Source organism: Scatophagus argus, chromosome 10 (genome assembly GCF_020382885.2).
Source record: "Scatophagus argus isolate fScaArg1 chromosome 10, fScaArg1.pri, whole genome shotgun sequence".
NCBI lineage: Eukaryota > Metazoa > Chordata > Actinopteri > Scatophagidae > Scatophagus > Scatophagus argus.
Genome location: NC_058502.1, coordinates 7,557,498 through 7,582,224, shown reverse-complemented (window position 1 = coordinate 7,582,224; position 24,727 = coordinate 7,557,498). Strand labels below are relative to the sequence as shown.

Sequence of the window (24,727 nt, the reverse complement as noted above, 5' to 3'; positions counted from 1 at the left end):
CTTGGAGGTATCTACAGGCTGGGGGTCAAAATGTCCTTCTGTGTCCACGGAGGCTTTTCTGTCCGTGAGGGACATGCAGGTTGAGTCTACGTGGTCAGGAGGCAGGGCCTTGGCTACTGCAGCCAGGCACTGGACACACAGCTGAAATAATTGAGGCTCATAGGGCTGCAGGGTTGGCATTGGAAACAGTGAGAGCAACAAAAGGGGAGAAAAGAGGCAACATACAACATAATAAGACAAGATCAGGGGAAGCTGTGCAATTAAATGGGACAAAAAAATACTGTCATGCAGTATAAAGGGAACGGGAAGTTTATAATTATTCAAACATCAATTAAAAGAGTAATGTTTTAAGGTTTTTTACTGTTAGTAGGTGTCTGGGTGTATTTTACAACATTTTCATTATTTTGGTTGCAAAGACTTAGTCCTTTTGTAGAAATCCTTCCTGAAATACTCCGTGCCTAAGTTATATTATACTGCATATACAGTAAAGATATAAAGCTGATATTTTCTCTGAAAAAGTTTCTGTGTAATGCTGAATGTGCACTCAGTTTTTGAGTCTGTTAACTCTCAATTTCAAGGGTGTTATATGTTCCTTCACTCAACTTTTCTCGAAGCACTAAAACAGAAAATACTCTTTTCTTCTGAAATAGACTTTGAGGAGGATGGAAAAAGAGAAGAGACAATGACTCAATGGTTGGATTACACTGTCAAAATATAAAACATTTATCCGTTTTCCTCAACTTTGTTGGTGCTCCAGGAAAATATTATTAGAATTTTAAATCATTTCATTGTGATCTTGGGATTGACATAGATATTCAGTATGGTTTACCTTCTTTTCCAAGGCATTAAACACACCCCAGAACAACTTTTTAGACAGATGGAGTTCCTCTTCAGAAGCCAAACCCTGATCACCCTGCCCACCAGTTAGCGAGTAATACTTCCACCTCTGCTCGTAGTGACTGGTCAAGAGCTGGGAGGATGTGTGTTTGGAAGTGTTGACCAAAGAAAACACAATTAAAAATTTCAAATTAGTGTACTGATATATTTTCACATATTCCATAGTAAAGTGCAAATGGTGCATCTACCTTTAGTGGCATCTTGCTGTAATCTGTGAGATGGGGAACATCAAAGACAAGACGACGAAGAAGAGGCTGCATCATAGATGGCTGGAGTTTACTGAGGACACCAGTGAGTACAGAATTAGTCACATGAGCAGATACACACCAGTTCCATCAACACAGACATACACGGACACATGATGAGTGATGTCGTGACTGATTATCTTATCTCAGAAGAATGATGCATGTAATTGTGAAAATGCCATGGGCATGGGTTAATTAATTTAACATTTTGATTGATTTTTGTAAATTACATCTGAATCGGGCAAAACAGGCTTTGTAGTGAATCATTAAATATGATGAGTTGGAATAAGATTGCACGGGTGTGCCAGCAGTTGTTCAAAATAATTTGTTGTCATTTCTCATTTTCCCTACCCAACATGTGATTTGATCAAACACCACAAAAGCCTGTGAGGTTAAAGGGCATACAAGGTAATGATGATCTTATTCATTATTTAAACAAAATGGCAGACCACAAAAGATGCAGCTTCCAAAAACAACACTGCACCATAACATATATTTATCTATATATAAATCTATCGGCTACTTGCTGCAAAATCAATGCGCTATCTGCAGACAGCAACAGCCACAACTCTTTGCAATAGTAATATGGAACCAGGACCTTAACTCTGTAGGTCGCTTCAAGATATCAACTAAAAACCCTACCTGCAAACAGCCAACAAGCAATCTTCAATCGTGTCTCTCTGAGCTTTGGTCAAGCTAAGAGCTCTGGAGAGACTATAGACTGCCTGGATGAGAGAATCCACCAGAAAGGAATGGTCCTCCAAAGCACAGAAGAGAGCTGAACATTTGATGAGAAGGGGAAGTACAGTTGCACACAAGTATCTGTTGAGGGCCAGGGCCATATCAGTAGATCCTAAGTCAGCCTGCAACAAAAATAAAAAAAAAGGTCCATTTACAGTGAGTGCAATTAAATTAAAAGGATTTTTATATTCACATAAATCAGTGGAAACTGTTTTTTATAATGTTCAGTAAGTCTATTAAAAAACTTATTGCCAGTGATGAATACTATAAAATTTCATCAGAATCACTAATTAAGTAAAAGACATCTGTATAGTGAATCGCACAAATAGTTAAGAAAAAAAAATACAAATTATTAATTAATTTTAATAATAATAATAGTTAATTATTAATTAAACATTAAGACACATAAATATCATGCAAGTCAGTGCAGTTCATCACTCGAGTCACATTCAATAGGATTTTTCAACTATGACAAAACTATGATATAGTACTAGAAACAAGGGTGAAAAAGTGGATATTTTTCATTGGTGACGGGTGCAGCTTGGACTAATGTGAAGTCAAAGGTCACTCCTACAATAATACACTGGAACTCTGAAGCAGGTCAACTACAGGGCAACTAAATTAAATTTTCTCTGCTCACAGTGTCAAGAGAGACAGCAGCCTGAAGGTCAGGCAGAAAGCCAACTTCTAGTAGGTGGAGCAGAAAACTCTGGTTCTCAATGCCGTAAACTCGGTCCAGGAACAGAACCATAGCTGCCTTGTGTTCTGGGCAGAATACTGTGGATAGGTCCGGCTCAATCACCAGACCATCTGGACGAAAAAATGAGAAGTTAGGATTAGATGACAAAAGGGCTTATTAACATAATGTGTATTGTACATTTATCTATGTTACGCGTGCTCATCCCTGTCATCCAGACTCCAATGTCACAATCATGTACAGGATGCTGACATGACAGAAGAATTACAGGGTTACCGTAACCACAAAAATCTCTGATCATAATGAAAATTGTCATTTCAAAGACAGCCATGTCAGCCAAGCCAGGTTTCTGTGCAATGGCAGTACAAGGGAATAATAATACATTTTATTTATAGCCACCTTTCTAGACACTCAAGGTCACCTTACATCATTAATCATAAAAACAGACACAATATTGTCAACAATAAGAGACAATAAAATACAATTTAAAATAAACAATGCAGTTGTGGTCAGAGAGAGTAGGGGAGGTGAAGGAGAGAGGGCTGCCGAGGAAGACACCCAGACTCTTTACCTGAGAGGAGGGGGAGATGGAGGAGTCATCGATGGGAACAGAGAAGTTATGGACTTTGTTTAATGTGGATTTTGTGCCTTTCAGTAGAAGTGTTGTTTTATTGCTGTTTAATTTGAGGAAGTTTGAGGTGAACCAAGATTTTATTTCAAGGAGGCAACTGGTGAGGGAGGAAGGTGGGAGTGCAGATTAAAGGGATTTAAGATTAGCTGACAGGATCATTTCACCTTTAGACACTGAAGGGATTTGAAAGGAGATACTGATGACCCCCTCAAGATCCTGAATGGGGATGAGTGACCTCAGAATGGCTCTGATGCGGATAGCTTCTCCTTTGCCTCCTTGAATCAACTGGACAACAATTCAGAAGAAAACACGTGTTATTTGTCACTCATTTACAGCCTATATGGGATTGCTGATGTGCATAACATGTAGCAATACAGATAATGTATAGTCTGTCTTCACTGTACGCTGATTCTATAAAATCTTAGCAACATCCTCTTAATGTTGCAGCCCATTTCACAGCCCAAATGTAATTTGTGTCAAAGTTGACAAACTGAGTAGAGACTGTTTTGTTGATTTATTTTCTGAAATGCTGTTGTGTATTAACTTCTGCTGATTTATTTGTTGCAGTTCTTAAGATTTGTAATAATCTTAGCTCTTTATCCCGTGTACATTATTGAAAATACTTTTCATTTGGTAGTTCTGTTTCCTTTTGCATTGTCTTTTTAAAGTTTTAATGCATTTTTTATGACTTCTGCAAAGCATTCCGATTTGCCTTTGTGTTTGAAAGATAAAACACAAAAAAAGTTTTTGTCTCATTTTGCCTTCGCACTTCAGTGCCACTGTCATGGGAAAAATAATGCATTCTTCCAAAAGGCACATTTTGTAAGGTTTTGTTAGCAGATCGGTACACATGCTCACTGTGTACTGTCTTCAGTAAGAATAAGTCTCATTTTTAAAAAGCAGTTTGCAGGCTCACTCCATTAGACTTTGTGGTTTGAGGCATCTGTGGATATTGATGTAGAAGGTCTGCTGAAGGCTGGGAAAAAACTCACATGCATCTCTGGAGCACAGCGGCCAAGCAAGTCAATAAGGGCTGAGTAGAAGGTCATGATGGCGTGCCCCATGTGAATGAGGTCATCATTATTGTTCTGGACAACATCTCTGTTATGGGAAGCAATCAAAAAGCTTTGTCATTAACTAAAATAATTAAATAAAATACTGAGATCCAGCCAAGAAATTCTCCAAAGGACCCAAATGAAAATTACTTCTGGGAATTATTTAGATGAGGCATCCAAAAAAAGGAAAGAAACAGCAATGAACAGATTTTCTTATATAGAGATCTTATATATTTTATTAAGTATGTTTAGTGACTTCCCGTTATCTATTGTCCCCCTCTTTTTGCAGTCAAGGAGCAGAGGACATTGGATTTGCTGTGCTCTGTACATCTGCTCCTACGTAAACTGCACTAGAACATGTGACCAGTTGTTTGTGACCCATACAGATGTGTTGTATCGAGTGAACCAACTGAAAGAGAATGAAATGCTGTGAGTCCCAAGTTTTTCCAGTCTGCCCCAAAATTCAGTGGGTTTCTTGGCCCACGCTACACCCCTTTAAGTATTCAGATGGCTGCATCCGCACATACAGTACAAGCACCCACACAAAAGAAAACAACAACAACAAAACAATCACTTGACATCTAATACTGACAGTGTTTTGTTGGACTGGTATGTAGTGCAAGGACCATCCATAGAGGGGTCGTCCGAAATTCTGATGGCTTCCTCCATGGCTGCTAGAAGACCATTTCCTCCATCACCTCGCAGGGCAGGGCCAAAACACTCGGGTCGACGAATCAGCAACCTCAACACTACATAAGCGTTCTCCTCTACACTCTCACCTGTGGTCAAGAAACACACAGAATAGAAAGACTAACCATCTGTGGGCCGGATGTAATTGTGGGTGGGCTGTGTGCAGGACAGCATTTATTCAGTCTCATTCTCACTGAATTTATAGGATGAAAATGAATACATTGCTTAACAAAGCACGATTAGTAGCAGTGTATGTACAGCTCATATATCGTATAAAGACAACATAGAGCTGTAATTACCGTGAGGCACATGGTATGGAAAGCCAATGCTATTTGGCTGAACTTTCAACAGCCTCAAGGACAATCTGAACTGATGCCTTCTGGGCACTGATACAGAGTAAGAAAAATCAATAGTTGAAAAACCAGAGAGGTAATTACCTCTATTACAAATAGCTTGCTTGGATGAAATGATGCAGCTTGTTTTGCCTTTTTAACTTTGTATTTAATCTCGATGCTCTAGCACTGTAGCAGAGAAGTGATAAATGCCTTTAAGAGGTTACAAGTCAAAAGAAAGTGAACACATAATATTATAAGTTAAATAATTTATAGTCATTGTTAAACATTAAGGCTGCCAAAAAAGAGAGACACTTCAAGACAAATTGGGTAGAATTTAAACATTACCATTACAGAAAACAGCAAAACGTAGAAAATCCAGGTAACGCTCGCCCTCCACAGGGTTCCACCCAATATCAGGGTAGCCTTTAGCCACCAGCATCGAACAGCTCTTGAGACCACAGCCAGCCAGGTACTGAACCACCTGGATAGTCGATTATTTTTACAAATACTGCGTTATTGTAGGACAGAATAATGAATAATGTTGTACAGCAAAGTCAAAGGTTGAATATCCACTGTGTTAACTTGTTGGTTTTGCCCTTATTTGATTTCAGGTAACTAGTTTGAGTCAAGTGGTGACACTTGTCATGCAGTGTGTTGGTCAATATACCTTTGGTGATATCAGAAACTACAGTTATATACTGCTGCATTTCTCATATTCTTATAATTCTCAAAAATATTGTATTTGTTGACACAAAAAAGGTATTTGAATGGGCACTGGCTGCTTTCCAAGAAATGTATAATGAATTACTTAAATTCATAGCATAAGTGCAATGCCGCTATGGCATACACAGAGTATTCTATACAGAAAAAAAGTTAAGTGTCACCTGAACATAAAGATGAGTGAAACTGCAAAATAATTTGCAATGACAGAGCATGCTCATTACAGAGCAGAGCACTTACAATTATACACATGACATAATGGATCCTATTAACAGCAGTACTGCAGAGGATGGCACATAGTATGAACTCACTTTCTCTAAGTCAGGCTCCCTGAGTGCTAAGGCCAGTTCATTATTATCCATAACAGAGGCTGCTGCCACATCCAGAGGAGTGGCCCCACGCATGGATGGTGAAGCTAAGGGACAAAAGCATAAAACAATTCAAACACCAACTCATGAACTATATATAATTTTGGGATATTGGGTTTTCTTATCATGGGGACAACTTTACAAGGTTACTGCAACCCTAAAATTGAATTCATACCAAGAGCAAGTCAAACAAGAACTATTTTCTCCATTTTTTTACGTGCCAGATTATGGCCAGGGTCAGGTACAGTTTATCTGTGTTACTCAATAAAAAAAGGTTCTTCAGTAGATTTATACTCAGTAAACTACCTCAGAGAAACATTCAATGGTACATGTTTAAAACTGTCTACCATCTTTGCAAGAGCAACCATTGCCTCAAACAGGCTTCACAAATCAATTTCTGTAATGTAATGAAGGGTTACTGTACTGTAATCCATTACAGTACATTCTACAAGAGTTTCTGTCACTTTGCACACAATGTATACACAGACACAGAAAAGTGAAAGAATACGGATTACCTAGTCCAACACTGCTGTTTTCCAGCAGGTAGCTGAGATGGTCAAACAGAGCTCCCTGATTGTGACGGCTGATGCGGCAAAAATAACACAGGAATCGACAGCAGCTGGCCACCATCTTGGGAAAGGCAATCTCCTGACAAAAGACAATGAATGCAAGGATATAAGACAGAGCGGAGAGTACAGCCTGTTAATGATGCACATCAGCTAGAACACATTATTTTACCTCATGCATTTTTTAACCATTACCCTTACAATATGGCGTAATTATTCCGATACTGTTCAAGTAACAAACTGATGAAAGGACATGCTTCACTGATTATAGACATTTTCTCACTATCATCACTATGTATTTTAATTTATCGCTCACCTTTGATTCCCCTTCTCCTAGAACATTCACCATCACTTCCATCACAGTCTCATGCATTCCCAATGCCCTCATTAGGTTGGGGTGCTGGTAGAAAACTTTATTATTCATGATGTCTCTGAGCATACAAATATATGACAAAAAAACTGTAAAAATATTTTCCACACCACAGAGAACATCACAATGTGTTAAGAAGTAATCAATATAAGTAATTACACAAGATTACAATAATCAAGAGGTGTCAAAAGAAGCAGACCCATGTCACATTGCATATCTCCCCGTACCCTAGTTTTCTGATCATCAGCCTCTCCTCCTCTTTGCCCATCCGGACACTGAGAAGGGAGCGGATTTGGCTCAGAGAGGACAGAAGAGCCATGGTGTCCTCTACCGAGGTCTGGCTGATCGTATAGGCCCTGGAGAGGGGCCCTGCCATTTGGCCACCAAGGCCCTGATACTGACGGTGAAGCAATGAGAATACAGCCTCAACGAGTTCAGGGTTCTCTATCTCAGTCTCTTGAGCCCAGTGCACCATGGTCTCAGAGATCAGCTGTTTTAGGGACTCTGAAGAAGAAGTACCACCAGTGAAAAGTTGTCAAAAGCAGAACAGTGTAACCATTAGTGGACTGTCAAAATTCAACATAACATCTCTAAAGAGAGGTTAATACCTGATATTCACCAAACCTCTCAGCTGTTATGGAGTTGTTGTTGTGGAGAGCAAAGTATCCAAAACATCAGAATAGTAAGCCAAAAAAGAGCTTTGAGACAAAGAAACACCTACTGGCACTTTGGGGTCTACTCTCCACCACTTCTATGGGTTTCTTCTTCAGTCGAGTCACTCTCGCCACCAAACTGAGAAGTCGGTCTTTTACAGACATCTCGGCGTCCTCGTCATCGTTTGTGTCACTATCCAATTCAATGCCTGCACAGTAATAGCCAATAAGACGAGATTTCCTCTGCAATCACGTGAAGTGCCTTCTCAAGGCTTTTTCATATTTCCCTAGCTAAATGAAAACTGCTAATGAATCACTCAAAGATAAACAGTGTACCAACCACAGTGTGTGTTGAGGTGGTGATGGAAGTCTTGCAGGAGCTGTTGGATCTCCACTGGACAAGGACAGTTCAGCCCATCCTCTCTGAAGCTTAGTAGCATGTTGATCTATAGACAAGTGATAGCATAACAATATGGACAATAATCTTAAAAAAGCCACAGTTACGCTTTACATGTGTTTTTTAAAAGTGTAAAGCTCCTCAACTGTAGCGGACACCATTGTACTCTTCAATATTGTTAGCTAAAATAAACTACTTAGGAATAACAGCATAATTTATTTTCATCCCATTCAACCTGCTCTTGTGGAGGTGAGCGGAACTCTTTGGTCTTGCGGGCAGTGAGAGCGGCAGACATGTTGAGTGCCTGCATGACCTGGTTGTAGCGAAAGCGTTGGTTCTCCTGCAGCTGATGCACAAAGGTGTCAGAAAAAGCAGCCACAGCTTCTACCCTATGGCGAGTCTGACAATCGCACAGGTAGGACAGCAAATGGCAGAGCTGCAAAACAAATGTATTGAATCTTCCTCATGGTTCATTTTAAACTGATTACAGGAATATAATGAACTTCCAACAACATGTTCTGGCTCATTCACCTCAAGTTTGACAGCTTCTGGAAGCTTCATCTGAAGAAGTCCTTGTTTAGGCATATCATCTTTTTCCCTGCTACTATTCCATTCTTTTTCATCATCACTATCTTCTTCATCCTCATCCTCCTGTGGAATTCCGGGATCTGCCGAGAAGACTCCCGGTTCTATCAGTGTCAGAACTTTTCCTAGGTCCTCATCACTAAACACTTCCATAACCAGGAGAGTGTAGAACAGTCTTAACAGGGGAACCAGCAGAAGCTCAGTGCTGCCTCCTACAGGATCCCTCACACCCTGACCCACAGCCCATACTCCAGCCATAAACATCTCCACAGTCAGGTTCTTCAGTACGTCCAGAGGGATTTCTGGGCTTTCTGTGCAGGTTATTTTAACTGCACAATCGTCTTCTATCCCATTGCCCCTGACAAAACAAGGAGATGAGAAATGCATCTGTGGCTTAAGGGATGTGCTAAGACTTGTCCTTGGAATACCGTTTTCCCCATTAACACCCTTAGCAAGGCCGGGATAAAGGGTGATTTCTCTGGTCTGGTCAGTCATCGGCACGATGTATTCGTGGTCCATCATGAGACATGCTGTGGTATGGTTGCTGAGATGAACCTAAGGAACAAGAATGCTTTATTATTTTCTTGTCCAACACCAAAGCATCCTCATCCTGTGGTTGATGAATGCCACCTAAAGAAAAGCATGAACTTGAAAGAGCAATCACCTCGCTAAGCAGCTGGTAAAATGCAGAGCGGAGAAGGCCAGGGAGTCGGGGATTCTGAATGGCATGAAGGATCTGGGCTTGGTCTATGTGACTGCAGAGCGCATGGCAAACTCTGGTGTTTCCAAGGGTGCACAGAGAGCAGTAGAGGAGGAGAGTGTGGTGGTGAAAGGTCAAGAGGCCATCGAGTTCCGACAGCTCCAAAATGCTGACACACCTAAACATACATCATCAGAAAGTTGAGATCACCACATTCAAATTACACAATGGCAGCACCTGGAAAGGTCATTATAATGTTATTCACTAAATGATGCATGTTGCCATGTGACTGCTGATCACAGTGGAACAAGAGACATGCGGGATAACAGCAACATTACGAAGAACACATACATCACTTCCTATGTGCTTAAAATCTGCAAGCCCAATTCTAAAAATATATCTTTATTTCTTTTTAACCTGTTTTCATCAGGGATCTGAAGGGTCATGACTTGCAGGGCCTCTGAGCATTGGACTCTCCATCCATGGCACTCATCTGGGCGATCTACCATCACTTTTAATGCACAGTCTGGTACTCTGGTCCACGAAGCTGGGATGAGATGCTGGACCTGAAACCTTGGGGGACACTGAGGAGTGGCGTTCCTTCTTTGGCTGCGAAGCAAACCTGCCGACAGTGGCATCACATTCTGGAAAGACCAACACAAACCTTTGTAAGACAGGTTGAAAAACAGACTGGAAAGGGAGCAGAAACAAAGCAAAACTTCTCAACACTGAACAATTCACTAACTTTCCAAGCTGTAACCTAACTAATCACTGATCAAATCTGTTTTTACAAAAGACAAAATGTCTTAAATATATTGCTTTTTCTTTTACAATGCAGCCAGCAGACAAGAGTGAAAAACACAACATTCTTCTAATGTCTCTGACAGGATAAGTAATTAAAAGTTCATCTACCTTAATGCGTCCCAGTTCAAACTGAAACATGTTGCTGGTGGTTGGCTTGACGAACACTGCAGGAAACAGCTTTGTACTGGCCTCCACCTGATTATCGGTGAAACAGTACCTCAGTTGAATAACAACAGTCACTATAATTCCCCCAAGCCTAATATACATAGCACAATATTGGGTTTAACCTATCAATATAACATTAAATTGTGTTAAATTACATTTGAGACAAAATATTGAACACAGAAGAGAAACAATGATTTGTATGAACAAATCAAATACAATCCTGCATGACCTACTTGGTAGAAGGTGGCCATCTCCACTCCGCTGGAGGTAAAGGTGAGCAGCCCAGTGGCTGTGTCGATTAAACAGCCAATTTCCAACCCCGAACTTCTCCGACTCTGAGACAGGCCTGTTGCCTCTCCAGCACACACCATGTAACAGTTACACCGCTTTACACTGTGAAAAAGGACAGGCATGATTGACTGACAGCTTTCTGATAATCTGTCACGAAAACTCAAACGATGCACTGCTGAATTTAAAGGGACAATAGTATCCTTTTCGCTGAAAGTATAGCATTGAAGTTCACTAATACTGCATGTCTGACTGCACTTTAAATCTTTGGGAAAGTCATGCATATCAAACGTTTCGGTGTATACTAACCTTTCCTGGACTTTGCCACTGTCGTCTCCGAGGGTGACAGTCACAGTATGGACACTGTCAGTGTCAAAAGTCACATCGTGTTTACGGAAGTTAGATGTCACCCAGCCGACCCACACGTTGAATGGTTCCTGGCCTGGAAGAACTCGCACTGAGTAATAATACTGAAACAGAGAGGTCAGTTGGTGTCATTGCTGGTGTTTGCATTTTGCATTCTACACTTTTTTGTCGTGGCTGATAATCATATCTACGGTGCACTTGGGTGCACTCCGAGGCAGCTGAGTGTCCAAATACATTTAGTTTTTCTTGTTATACGCATTATCCAAAAAAATTGAAATAGCACAACATATTTAGTTTTTTATTAGCACTGATTTTTTTGGTTTGTTCTGTGGTGATCTGAGTATTATGAGCTGATGAAAAAATGAAAGCCTTACTCTGGTGCTCTGGATAAGGTCATTGTAGTTGTCTTTGTCAACTACAACATCTTCTAGAAGCCGTGCAGATGAGCTGCTGCTGACCAGGCCTGGTTTAGTCCTCTTCAGCATAAACCTTGGAGGACAAATGAACTTTGCACATTAATTTCATAATCTTCATTTTTCCTTTGTGCAGTAACTGCATGCATTGCTTACTGTGTTTTTGTCATTTTAACCACCTTTCAGCCAAATAACAAAGAAATAATGTAATAACTGATACACTATCGTAATATCTAAAGTCCCAAATGTTCATGCTTTTCTGTTTACTCTTCCATATTCCAAATGATATGCAATTCATTATTTATGATCTCAGTTTTAGTTTCTCTACAACCTACCGTTGTTTCAGTCTTGATGTTTTGTCTTGACTATGATCCTTTTGGCTGAGCTCATCTCTTGAGCCAGCAAAACTGTGGGCTGACTTCATCAGCATTTCAAAGTCAGAGTCCACATCCTCCTGCTCTTTCCTTCCTAAAAGGACAACACAAACTAATTACAGAAGGGCCCAGGGGAGCTTAAGCAGAACAACTCAAGGTCATAATGGTAGAGTATCAGTAATCTGGATAGTGGATAATCTGGACAGTGGTAAAGAACAGCTATCCAGATCTTATATACTAATTGTTTCACTCAGTTTACATTTTGTAACAGCGCTGTAACTGTCCCTTGATTATTTAGCTTATGGTGAACTAAAGAAGTCCTCATTGTGGTCATCTGTAGTTTTCTGTAGCTAACTTGAACACACTGTATATGATGAGATAATGTAATGTCATCTGAACCTGAAGAGAGACAGTTTGAGGGCACTGGCAACACGCCCCCTGCTGGGATTGTGAGGATGGCAGCACATTCAATGGGCATGCTGAGTCGGTAAAAGCCCATCTCACTGGCTCCACCGTGATGTGCAAACAACCGCTGAGAGACCCTCAGGCTGGATAAGGACTCCGTTGAGCCACTGACTCTAGTGACCTTGAAAAAAGAATTGAACAAGATTGTGAGGATCAGTGTTGTCAATTTAACAGTGCAAGCAAGCAACTCGGGCCCCCATGCTACATGCTAGAAAAGATATACAGAGCTATTGGGTAGAAGAAAGCCTATATACTGCTAAACCAACCTGTAAATTTTGATCGTCAGGCCTTATGGAGGTAAAATGAGGCTGATTAAAACTCATCCACATGGCTGGGTCTCTGGCCATGTTAACAGCAAATGGTTGATAGCCCTCCTGCAGGCCACACACAGTAAAGTACTGCAGAGAGCCCACACTGCGGCCCAGATTTATCCTCCCAGCCTGGTTTACCCCAACACTGACCACAGGCAACAGGCCTGGGAAACATGGTGAAAGACAAAAAGAAATAAAATTTCAGTCTGACGGGTATATTTTAATCTTGATATAGTTTAGATGCTTTTACAGAAGAGATAATACTGCAAAACTAAAACTCAATTTATTGATTTATTATCTTTCAGTTTAACAGACAGTCAGTCTGTACAATACACTGTATGAAGTCAAAAACTCTTTCAGACCGTCTCTGATATCAAAGTCCTTGGCAGCCAGCTCTGATCCTCTGTCATTGAACAGCACCTCTCCGTTGAGCGTGACCATCATGGTGCATTCAGCCATGTCCACTAAGCAGCCCACCACGTCTCCTCTCTGCCATGCACGTCCCAGGGAGTCAACGCCCTGATGGCACCACTGAGCCTGAACGGGAATACAAAGAGTTAGAACTAAAAAGAGATGAATGTATAGGCCTCAAATAGGAACAGGATAAGATGAAGATAGAATAAAAAGTGTTACTAACAGGATCGCCAGACTCAGCTCAGAAAATTACACTGGCTGTGCTCCACTTTGCTCTTCTCCAAGTCCCTCATGTTACATAGGGGTAAGTACAACAATGCTTGTTTATGCATTAAATTTATGGTGAAACAGCCCAGTAGAAACAGGCACTGTTTGATCACACAAACTTTTTAAATCAAAGTCACACATCTTAATTACAGCCTTGTTGTTACTATGATGGGCTGTGTTGTTGGTCAAGTACCAAGCTGAATTCAGATTATACTGCATGGTTGTGCAACTGAAGTGCTGAAGTCAGCTATTCTATTGGACTTTCAATGCTTAACTTAAATTGCTCTCATTAGACTGTTACTTTACAGACAAATACACGACAGCAGTTCTAGATGCACCTGCTCTCCAAGACATCCACTATTTTTTATTAGATCCAGTCACGTATTTTAGGTAACTGTAATTCTGTATAGTGTCAGAGTAAAGAACAAAGATAGATAAGATGAACAAAGATAGGAAGATAGAGCTCTTTTCAGCACATTAAATTATATACTGTTAAAGTCCCATTTGGCTTCAACTTATTGCTGTGAATTCTCAAAGTTGGATATCTCACCTCTGATCCATCAAAGACATATGCCTGGTCATCTGAGCCCAGCTCTTTATCAGGGCTACAGCCTGGTCGGGCCCAGCCTACTCTCATATTCCCTGCTGTCACTATTTCAAATTCAAAGTACCATTTCCCTCGGGTTACAGCGTTTGACTTATCTGGTCTGAACACTCTACACGTCTCAGAAGAGAAGAGACATGGATTTGATAGGGTAACTGTAAACCCAAGAAAGAGAAAAAATATTGTTAATATCTGAGGAAATATGATTTGCATTCAGGTGTCAAATTTACAATGTTGAGAAATTTTGCGATAACATTAAAATTTTCTGTAAAATGATTCAACTAATTCTCTACATTAGTTTAGGTAATAACAAACAGACCCTTATCCCTTATCTTATCCCTTAAGTTTACATTCACTGTTTTATGCTGGTTACAATACATGAAAGTGAAATGAACTGAGCTATGACTGATAAAAGATTATTATTTGAGACATACTCTGCTCCTGGCTGAGTGGCTCCAGGTTGTAACCGTAAGCCAGCAGGGTGCAGACAGCTTCTTTGACGCTTTCTCTGCCCACTCTCCTACTCCTTTCATCAAGAAGGCTGTAGGGCACGAGGTGCGGGCTCCGCTTTGCTTTCACATCCTAAAAACAGGAACAGAAAAAACAAAAACAGGAAAGTATATTTGTCAGACAGTGACATCAATGTTTGAGTTGCCATGGCATATTTTTGCTATGTAAATTTTCTATGTTGCGACTGAGAGACACAGTACAGGGAACACAATATACTATATTAATACCATCTGAAAACTGAAAATTGTAATTTTGAGTGAGGCTACATACAACATTACAACTGATAGGGTTAGTGCACTTCCTCTTCAGTAGTGCCTTACCAATATAGCAGCATAAACAGGAAAGAACATAAACCTGTTGGGTTCCATATGTCCATCCCTGCTTGATATGGTCTCTGGCCCATACATTGTGATCATTCTCTGCCAGCAAGTTCACCACTTCTTCATGGGCTGGGCTCAGAAAAACCTGGCTCAAGTCTACTGGGGCAGGTCTATAGCCACTGGGTAGCTCATACCTGACAAAATGAATGAAGAAATGGACATGAGGTAAGTCACATGTTGGGCTACAAGAACATGAGCTTATCTCAATGAACTGAAGCCTCCAAAATGTTTCCTATGTGCAAGGCCTCAAAATTAATCACAATATTAAACAGGTACATACTTGGTGGCCAGTCTCATGTATTTGACTCTCTCCTCAGCGTGGTCTTCAGTCAAACCAAGGTGGAAACCAAAGGCAAGGAGGGTCCTTCATTGAAAAAACAAACGGAAACTGTGACAGACACTGTTTTAAAGAATAAAATTTCAATGGGAAATGCTCGGTGGCCATACATACCATGTGTATTATGTTCAATTCATGAATCAAAATAATGAAGCCAAATAAAAGTGTTGTCTATTGTGTGATGCAGATAGTGCAGCTCACCTGAGGGTGTCCTGAGCTATCTGAAGGTTCTGGTTCCTCTCCTGCTCTGACAGCTTGGAGAACTCCACCAGACAGGGATCATGCCTCTTCAATTCATCCCTCACCTGTTTGACAAAAGTTACTATTTTCTAATCAGCTGCAAGTAAACCTGAAGCAAGCCGGATCAAGTCAAATTTCAAATCAACAGGCAATTCATTATTTCATTATTGTAACGGAATCAAATTATTGCTGTCTTTTCTCTTTTCTCACAGTTTCATAGGTCCATCCAAGATCAATCTTATCCATTGCCCAGAGTTCATGGATATTCTCAGCCAATTTCTCACGAATATACTCAAGTTGCAGGGGCAGTACCACCTATGAGGGTAACATGAGCAAAGTAAAATTAACTTTCCTACTTTCTTATACTGTAGTATATATCACAAAGGATCAATTTCAAATTGCATATAACCATATTTATATTCAATTGAATACAGTATTTCTAAACCTAAAATCTGTTTGATCATGCTCCCCTTCACCTTGCTGATGTCCACTGGCATGGGAGTAAAGGTCACTGGAGTGGCAGGTACTAAGGGGCCAATGAGCTCTTGTTTCCCTTCTCCATGATCCAAGATGTATTGCTGACATGGTTCTACCTTCAGCTTGACTCTTGGGAGCAAAGCGTCAGAGCATGGAGCAAAACCTGGTGGGGGTAAGAAGCGAAAATCTCCATGCCTTCCCCCGAAAAGAAAACGAACCCTGTTTTCCAGTAAAAGGACAAGGAAAACGTCAGTATGTTTGAATACAACATGCTGTGTCAAAATGAACTATTAAATCTATGTGGGGCAATTAAACAATGTCTCCACTACTGACTTGACTCCAGCAGAGAAGCTGACCACAGGATAAAGAAGTCCATCAGCACTGAAGTTCTCCAACATGCCCTGCACAGGAAGACCATTGACCCTGAAGGAGATGCAGGGGGCAGTGAGGTCGAGACAGCAGCTGACCACATCGTCATCTTTCAGCAGGTGAGGGAAGGGGGAGGTCACTCTGCGGCCTACACAGCCTGAGATTGCGGAGAAACAGCCTTTAAAAGTTGCCCGTGTTCAGATTTCTTTTTCTATTGTTTGTTGTCAGTTTCTACTCAGCTCAAAATGAGACAGCATTTAATTCCTGATATGGAATCATTTTTCTTTGCATTCAGTGTTGTTGCAGTACCTCATACTGGACAAGACTACAATGACCCTGTTTATTTTCACAAATTTTCCTGCTTTCTACATTGATCTTAATGTGGCAAAAACAAATCGTTTTTGAGAGCACGTCTGCATCACCACTGCTTCTGCTGATTTACTGGTATCATCATCTCTCCCCACTATTATCTATGCAGGCTTAAAGAAACAAGCACTAATATATCAGTGGATTTCTCTGGATGATGTTTTACAACAATAGCAGTCAGTGCCTTTATTTTAATAGCTGCTGAGCTTTCAGGTTTTCCAAAAAGGTATATAAACAAATAGTTTACTGAATTTCTTGTTTCTTTTAACTAGTCCTGGTTCATCAACCACATGGCACTAAATTAAGTGGACTAAAACGAATTTTTAATCTGAATTTGTACCATTTTTTAAAAATCTCTAGATACTGATGTCTGTCTCAGAAAGTAACCTGAAATATTTGGAGCAATATACTCTTGTGCAGAGTTTTGCAGATGTATGTGAGATTGTTTGATATCACCCTCACCTGCCCAGAGGTAAAGCCCATCAAAGCCAAAGGAGCAGAGGTCGTCTCCCACGCCATTGCACCCCCAGCCTTCACCTCCTGTGGGCCTGGGCCGGTAGCCTTCAGTGCAAGCCCAGCCAACACGCAGGTGCGTGGGCTCAGACGTGAGGAAGGAGTCAACGTGATCCACAATCAGCTCATAGTACCACCTCCGATGCTGGGCTGAATCTTCCCCCATAGCCAAGAAGATGTTTGGTCTCATGCTGCGTTAGAGTAATGTGCAGACAGTGCCAAAGTCATATAAGGGCAAAAAGGACAGAATACAGTTGTGCCTTTCTTAGTTGAGATCAAATTACATTTTGATTGTATTGTTTTTTGGTATGTTTTTTTTATTATTTTAGAGCAAAAAAACAATCTAAAAGGGTCCATACATACACCCTAAACCCTCAGATTGAAGAAAAGAAGAATTAAATGCAGTGTATGAAATTTATCACCACCTGTGACATTTGCAACTCACCTCTGGGAGGTTTTCCTTAGTTGATGTGAGGGTCTAAGTGCAGAGGATGTTGCTAAGATATTATGCAAAGACCTTTGAGACAAACTGCTTGTAAAAATGGGCTATACAAAAAAAAATGTCTTGTCTGTGAAAAATGTCGGTGTTTGGAAAGGTGGAATGACGAGGCTGTTGAATCATTGATCTGAATATTTAACTAAAATATTAATAGTCTCTGGTAGATGCTTGATTGATTTTTACCATACTACCTGGTGTAGGGGCAGGCAGCATTTCCCTTACGCAGTACTGTATCTGTATCTCACACTGAGCATAACTAGGCACAACACTTTACATTGTTGATGTAAAGATATAAATGAATGAACAAATACAGAACCATTTTGTTTTCCCTATATCAATGCTGAAACTAAATTACAAGAAATAAGCAGCCTATGAGAAACAGTAAGATGAAAAGGTATGAGGATGAGAAAATCACCAGTATGTTGCTGGAATTAAGTCTGGCGAACATGTTGTCTGGAGAATAAATGCCAGTTTATATAGTGACACTAATTTCACTCTTGACAGAGCTCTCACGTCAGTGAGGACTCAAGGAGGGACAAGGACACAAACAGTAAGTATGAACTGGATTAGAAGATACAAGACATGGGATAGAAATGGAAAAGATAAAAGGATAAAGAAAAATAAATAAAAAAAGAACACATGAAAGAATTGACACGATGTGGTGGGCAAGGAGGAGAAGACAGAAAAGAAAAACAACTGAAGAGATGAAGGAAATGAGAATGAAGGCAGAAGTACAAATAAGTCATTTAGTTAAACAAGAAGCAAAAGTGATGGAATGAGAGGTGGCTTGAGAAGGAAGAGAGCTGAGAAACAGGCTGAGTAGGTGTGAGAAATATGAAACAAAATAAGCTATGAGACCCGAGGAACAAAATGGGCTGCTGATAGAGAAAAGCATGATAAAGAAGGCAGTGGCTGAAAAAAAAGGGCAAGTGAAGTGGGGGGAAAAAAGCTCAAAGAAAAAGGGAAATGGAAACTATCCATGAGATCAGACTGGGACAGTGCAGCAGAATACTGAGAGACAGAAGAAGAACATGAAATATGATGAAGCTGTCTAAAGACTGTCCAAGATTGACTCTGTTGAGCCATATCATCCCAGACGGCAGGCATCTTTCACAGGCTGGGATGAAGACATCTGTGCTACAGCATTTTTGGTCTGATCTCCTCATACAAAAAAAATTGCTGCAGCAAATGAAGAGATGACATTGAAGGAGACAAGCAATTCTTCAGTTAACTCAAGTCCAACAAAGATAGAATGAGTGCTGTACTGTGGAAAAATCCGAAGTATCTCTTGTATCAAGGATGAGGATATCAATTTGGATTGAAAACTAATAACAAAAAAAACAACAAGGGCTGGACAATGAGATCTCTACAGTTGACCAAGAGCACTCAGTTAAACAAATGCATGAGCAAGCATGAGAGGAAGTCCTCATTAAGTGGTGTTTTCAAGGGCAAATAAAGGCAAAGACAGATTATGGGAAGATGCACTTCATGAATTGCACAATAAGCTATTTTGTTATTTTTTTATGCAACTCTTGCATGTCTGATATCTGTGTATTGTGAATGGCACAAACAGACAATGTTAGAAAAACACAATTAAAAAGTGCAGGACAGAATGGAAGAGACAAGAATGACTCAGAGACAAAAAAAAGGAGTCCTATTTAGAGGAAACCTCTAAATTGTACCTGGTGACCCGATTAGTCAGACGTGTCTGGAGCAGCAAGTCTCGATATGGCAGCAGGTTGTCACATATGAGGTTCTGATTGGATCGCACCGCCACACCATGGCACACACACAGAGAGCACAGCACCTCCAGCACCTGGGACACAACCCATCAGCACGTCATCCAGCAATAGCTCCATAAACACATGGAAATTATCCCGCATTAGGGAACAAATCAACAACTGCTATGAATTGTACAGCACTGGTGCAACAATGGCAAAGGCATCAGCTCTTTCCAAACCATGTGGCAAATGCATGAGTAACATTTTAGCATGACATTTACCAGATAATAATGGATGTTTTTCCCCTACTTTTAGAGAATCTACTGCATTTCAGACAATAAAAACAGAACTAGCATGACAATAATGAAAACAACTAGTCATTTTGCTTACATAACTGATAAAGCATACTCATTATTTCCCATCATTTTAAAGGTCAAGAACACAAAAAAAAACTTTCAAACGTTACCTTGTGGTTGCATCCATGCTTGTCTAGAAAAGAGATGACAGAATTAATGTGTCCTTCTTTGATGACATTGAGTGCTTCAGGACTTTCCACTAGGACACACTGTAGAACTTCCAAGACACCTGTGCAAGACAGCATGCATTTGCTTATCACTTTATGTACTTGAGAATCAGACAGTGATGTGTATTTCAGTATTTCATACTGTATTTCACAGTTGTAAAACAAGGGAACCAAAACTGCCATGGATCATAGATAATTCTTTAATATTTTGCAAATTAAAAACAATTAGTAATCAAATGTCCATAAATCCAACCAACCAGCAGAGGCCTCCAGGCGGTCTAGCCTGCTAAGTAGCCAGTCCAGAGAACCTGAGAAATGCGCACAGTTTACACGGTTTCCCCGTAGCAGGGCAGCTGGAAGGGTAAAAACAAGGAAACAATGTATTATGGTTTGTTTTAAAGTGGGGCATGTTTTACAAAAGCATTTAGATGGGTTTTTAACCATAGATGTCAAAGATAAAAATGTGTATCCGTAATCAATGTTGTGGTGTCAGCACTGGAAATTAAAAAGTTGTATTGAGCCGTCTATACGGGAAGAAGATAAATGTTAATTCTCACCCAATAGTTCATAAAAACGGGTGATAAGGAGCTCCCACTCTTCTCCTGTGTCACTTTGAGCAGCCTCAGCAAAATGAGAGGCACTGCCATAATGGTGAAGACGGTCAATACAATCTAGGACCAAATCTGTCACACCCTGAGAAAAAAAAAAGGAGGTGTACTTTGCAAAGATAGAGACATCACATACAAGACTGATTTATTCATTCACACATATAGATTCACCTCTTCTTGAAACATATTCTGCCGATTTTTTAGCGCCGTCAAGCTGCTTTGTTTAGTTTCCTGGTCTAGCCCCTCTGGTGGAGGTTGGAAATAGTTTATTAGATCCTGCAGACTACATGTCACTTTCTCCATTGGCAGGTCAGTTGTGAAGTTTGTTTGGTGGCTAAATCCATCCAGTTTCCTAAAGAAAATGTAGGTTAAGTATTATGAAACAGAATATAATACAGGCAGTTTCTGGCCTAGACTGAAACAACAAGACTTCCAAATATTTTTGCTGTTGTTAAAAAAGAGCGCATGCTCGAAAAGGACCAATATGCCTCGGCCAGCAATTTTCTAGAATATCTGTGCTGTTAAGATTATCCAAATCAAGGATACAAAGATGTCATGTAATCACACTTATACAAGTGATTGACAGGTATACTTGCTGTTAAAAAGAGAAAACAGAAAGTGTGACAGGGCTTCTCTGTGTTTACTGTCTGAATTGGCACATCTCATTTAGCCATAGAATTTGAATGTCCTGTGATACCAGATGTACTTGTTAGTCCACTCTATACAATGGAGAAACTAAGTTACGTCAAACCTAGTTCGGCACGTCTGTACTACAAATTTTTGTTACCTATCTGCCCATGTATGCACAGAGACCAGTATATCGGCCTGGCCAATTTATTGGTCTAGCACCGAGAAGAAAAGGTACAAGGCTTCTGCTACAGTATGAACTCCTTTGCCACTATATATCTAGTATAACATTGATCCTCTGTCTCTACTGAGGTACACTGCAGCTTGAAAAGAACCTTCATTATGTCAGCGTTGCCATGTCTCTATCGGTGTGGTATCCACAAATGAGAGTTTAAATATGGCATCCAGTACCTGATAAACAGAGTGAAGAGGAGAGTAGCAGTCCGGATGAGTCTAGCAGCGTGAGATTCTTCCCTCAGAGAACAAGATAGTGTTAGCCCATCGTCCATGTGACCCTCGCTGTGCAAAATGGCCTGGGGACACATCATTGTAATTCAGTCCATTTTCACATTCAACATTCTAGCAAGATATATATATATTTTTCTTCTGGTTAATCAATAATAACTGTCTTATTATAATTTTAAATCTAAAGGTTTACCTTTCGCAGAGCGCATCCCATAAGTGTAGATTTCACATCAATAGCTTGGTAGGTCAGCCAAAGTCTGGAGTCCACATGCTGAATATAACAAACTGAGTCTCCATACTTGATTTCTGGCATCCCCATGCCATCCACATTAGCCTTAGTGCCAGAGTCAAGCTTCTCCTATAAACAAACATGCTGTTAAATGTATTACAGACAGATGTATTACACATAATAAACTCATCTGATCATAACTTGGAACTGTGCTACTTAATGACCCCCAAGTATCCAATCTGCAAAAACTTCTAGATTATGAACGGATCATGGCAGTCTTTAAACAAGTTCAGCGTATGACTTCTGACCTTGGAGGATCTAAAGCAGAAGGAGGTTGTGCTGATGTCAGCCTTGTCCCGATCAACTAGAATCAGACCTTTCTCCTCTGTAAGACCCAGATACCTTCCAGTGGTCATATGGCAGAGTCGGAAAGGTTGTCCCCAGCATGTATGTCTACCACTCCAACTGAGAAATATGAAGAGCATTATGGGTTTTTTTGTCGCTTCTGTTTGCCTTTGAAGGAAATTTTTATACGTTTATACATAAATATTCATTTAAACTGCAAGGTAGTAGACCATCGCATCCAATGTATACTTACACAACACACAGAATCTCGAGCCTCCAGAGGGAGTGGGCATGGCTGGAGACTGATCCAGTCTCATAATGTATCATCCTTAATGTGTTTAAAAAAAAAAAAAAAATGACCACAGATGGAAATGACATACTGTCTAGCGGATTTGAGAGGAGCCTGGTCTTTTCAACTGACCTTTGCAGCTCCTCTCCCTGCTCTGCAGACGGAGCAGTCAGACATGCGTCACTATGGCTGTGGAGGAGCCGCAATGTGTCGCCCCCCTTCAGGTATCCTAACAATTAGCCCAACAGACAGCAGATGTAATCTACACTGAAAGAGTGGACAGTTACTGCATCTCTCTCCAAGCAAAATAGCACAGACGGTAAGCTTCATAGCAACAGCAGGCACAACTCTTACACAGTCACACATTTGCAACCAGATTTTGACACCAACATCGGTTTTTCAAAAAAGTAGGACATCACACATAGCTGGAATACCTCTTTGACCAATCACATTTCTTGGACACAACAATCAGTTGTCAAACTTGCCTTGAGCAACTCCACCTCCAGAGCAGATGGGAGCAACACTCCAGAGAGTTTGTTGGAAGGCTGCATTAACCATCAGGCTGTCACTTAAGCTTTTGTTGTCATGTACAGCGCCAAAGGACAGGTGCTGGGAAGAAACCAAATGGTAATAATAAATACGGGCTCATCAACGAATACAACTGATTTTCTACAACAGTAGCTACCACAACAACTTTGGTGAACAACTCAGAGGGGGACAGAACACAGACTGCTGAGGACAGAATGAAGGAAATTAAACCAATGAAACATAAATGGTAGTTTCACATTCTGCAAAACTTGGAGGAAAGATTGAGAAAAAAATGCAAGAAAAGAACACACATTCAATTTACCAACATCTTAAGTTTGAAATGTAATCTTTCTTTTCGTTTTTCTTGAAAAGAATAATTATAGTTTTTAACATTTAAAACTTCTATACTGACTCACCAGATATCTCTCTGAGGACACATTGACTAGTATGAGGTCATCTCCAACACGCACTTTCTCACCCTCTGATCTCTGTCTGGATGCTGGGTGGATGGTCCACCAACATGCCTCCCCTGGGCCACACACAGAATAAAAACAAGGTTTTTGTTCTTCCATATGCTTGACAGACTTAGCCGCAATTAAAATTACAAACAAACCAAATTATACCTCCTTTATCCTCTTGCAGACCAACATCAAAAGCCAGTTTGTCAGTCGAAGACTGGGATGTAGACAAGCAACTGAGGTACTGGAAGTGGAATGGACAGTGGATACACATTTTAGAGAACATATGTACAAATATCTTTTCAAAAAATGCAATTGAAAAAGTAATAATGAAACCTTTTGATCAAGACGACTCACCATGCCACTGTATGAGTGTAGAAACAACACTGCCTGGCCATACAGAAGGGTGCGATGGCTTCCTCCAGCTCCCACCTGTAAATCACAATCACACTGCATCATAGAAGTCGAAGCATGAAAAAACATAATAACAGAAGGTGTAAGAAGTTCTAAAATTAAAATTAATAGAATAATTAATACATTTTTAACAGCATTTTTAAAAGATGGCTTCTCTAATTTTAGGTAGTTTTAATCATGTTGATGTACGTCCCAAGTTTGATTTTAATTAGTTATTTGATGCAATTAAAAAAAGGTATAAAATATCATGACTGATCAGGAGGGTATACAGGCAAGAACTGCTCCACTGTCACTACAGTGCAGACTTTGGTTTCACATTACATCACCAGCACAACATGGCAGCGTTCCTATCTAGGATATTTTGGCTCCATTGTATGTATTGTTCATCTTTAAATACATCAAAGATTGAGATGCACGAAGAGAAAAGAGTCACCTCTGCAGCCAGGTGCGCACTGTGGGTCAGCATCTCCTGCAAGGCTCTAACAGAGAGACACTGAGCCAGGACAAAGCCACATACAGACAAGTCTGGTGGAACATTCTGTTAGAAATAAAGACAATTGAGCCTGTGTCAGTGAGGCAGCAACATATCTGTCTACACCCTCCACTGGCTAATCTGCACTGTTAGGAGTGACAAGAACCGCAGCAATTGTGAGGTCCAAACTAGGGGAAAAAGAGTGAACATCTGGAATATAAAAATCAGACAAATAC

The 24,727-nt window shown here is 40.4% G+C and overlaps 1 protein-coding gene across 7 annotated transcripts in view; it reads right to left on the bottom strand.

Annotated features, from left to right (window-relative positions):
* The window catches only part of ryr2b (ryanodine receptor 2b (cardiac)), a 63,574-nt gene that overhangs the window by 36,350 nt on the left and 2,497 nt on the right, over positions 1-24,727 (bottom strand). For 6 of the 7 annotated variants that reach the window (XR_006844477.1, XM_046401295.1, XM_046401292.1 and 3 more), the window contains exons 3-53: positions 24,453-24,557; positions 23,963-24,037; positions 23,771-23,849; positions 23,564-23,676; positions 23,105-23,228; positions 22,752-22,848; positions 22,584-22,658; positions 22,294-22,450; positions 21,950-22,114; positions 21,703-21,824; positions 20,836-21,016; positions 20,614-20,749; positions 20,314-20,409; positions 20,000-20,118; positions 19,495-19,628; positions 17,263-17,504; positions 16,399-16,591; positions 16,065-16,284; positions 15,799-15,903; positions 15,550-15,653; positions 15,292-15,375; positions 14,986-15,145; positions 14,556-14,703; positions 14,068-14,276; positions 13,199-13,373; positions 12,792-13,000; positions 12,460-12,646; positions 12,022-12,154; positions 11,648-11,762; positions 11,217-11,377; positions 10,853-11,012; positions 10,563-10,649; positions 10,068-10,294; positions 9,615-9,828; positions 8,897-9,505; positions 8,601-8,801; positions 8,309-8,414; positions 8,037-8,177; positions 7,543-7,819; positions 7,262-7,376; positions 6,895-7,027; positions 6,323-6,426; positions 5,637-5,772; positions 4,859-5,045; positions 4,204-4,312; positions 3,376-3,496; positions 2,524-2,693; positions 1,785-2,008; positions 1,086-1,176; positions 830-970; positions 2-165 (exon numbers count right to left, since the gene is read on the bottom strand). Coding sequence is in view for 6 of the 7 variants with exons in the window: in XM_046401295.1 (XP_046257251.1) it covers positions 2-165; positions 830-970; positions 1,086-1,176; positions 1,785-2,008; positions 2,524-2,693; positions 3,376-3,496; positions 4,204-4,312; positions 4,859-5,045; positions 5,637-5,772; positions 6,323-6,426; positions 6,895-7,027; positions 7,262-7,376; positions 7,543-7,819; positions 8,037-8,177; positions 8,309-8,414; positions 8,601-8,801; positions 8,897-9,505; positions 9,615-9,828; positions 10,068-10,294; positions 10,563-10,649; positions 10,853-11,012; positions 11,217-11,377; positions 11,648-11,762; positions 12,022-12,154; positions 12,460-12,646; positions 12,792-13,000; positions 13,199-13,373; positions 14,068-14,276; positions 14,556-14,703; positions 14,986-15,145; positions 15,292-15,375; positions 15,550-15,653; positions 15,799-15,903; positions 16,065-16,284; positions 16,399-16,591; positions 17,263-17,504; positions 19,495-19,628; positions 20,000-20,118; positions 20,314-20,409; positions 20,614-20,749; positions 20,836-21,016; positions 21,703-21,824; positions 21,950-22,114; positions 22,294-22,450; positions 22,584-22,658; positions 22,752-22,848; positions 23,105-23,228; positions 23,564-23,676; positions 23,771-23,849; positions 23,963-24,037; positions 24,453-24,557 (7,940 nt within the window). In the remaining variant the exon portion in view is untranslated. The remainder of the gene's footprint in view (position 1; positions 166-829; positions 971-1,085; positions 1,177-1,784; positions 2,009-2,523; positions 2,694-3,375; positions 3,497-4,203; positions 4,313-4,858; positions 5,046-5,636; positions 5,773-6,322; positions 6,427-6,894; positions 7,028-7,261; positions 7,377-7,542; positions 7,820-8,036; positions 8,178-8,308; positions 8,415-8,600; positions 8,802-8,896; positions 9,506-9,614; positions 9,829-10,067; positions 10,295-10,562; positions 10,650-10,852; positions 11,013-11,216; positions 11,378-11,647; positions 11,763-12,021; positions 12,155-12,459; positions 12,647-12,791; positions 13,001-13,198; positions 13,374-14,067; positions 14,277-14,555; positions 14,704-14,985; positions 15,146-15,291; positions 15,376-15,549; positions 15,654-15,798; positions 15,904-16,064; positions 16,285-16,398; positions 16,592-17,262; positions 17,505-19,494; positions 19,629-19,999; positions 20,119-20,313; positions 20,410-20,613; positions 20,750-20,835; positions 21,017-21,702; positions 21,825-21,949; positions 22,115-22,293; positions 22,451-22,583; positions 22,659-22,751; positions 22,849-23,104; positions 23,229-23,563; positions 23,677-23,770; positions 23,850-23,962; positions 24,038-24,452; positions 24,558-24,727) is intronic. The other variant, XM_046401291.1, reaches the window with a different exon arrangement.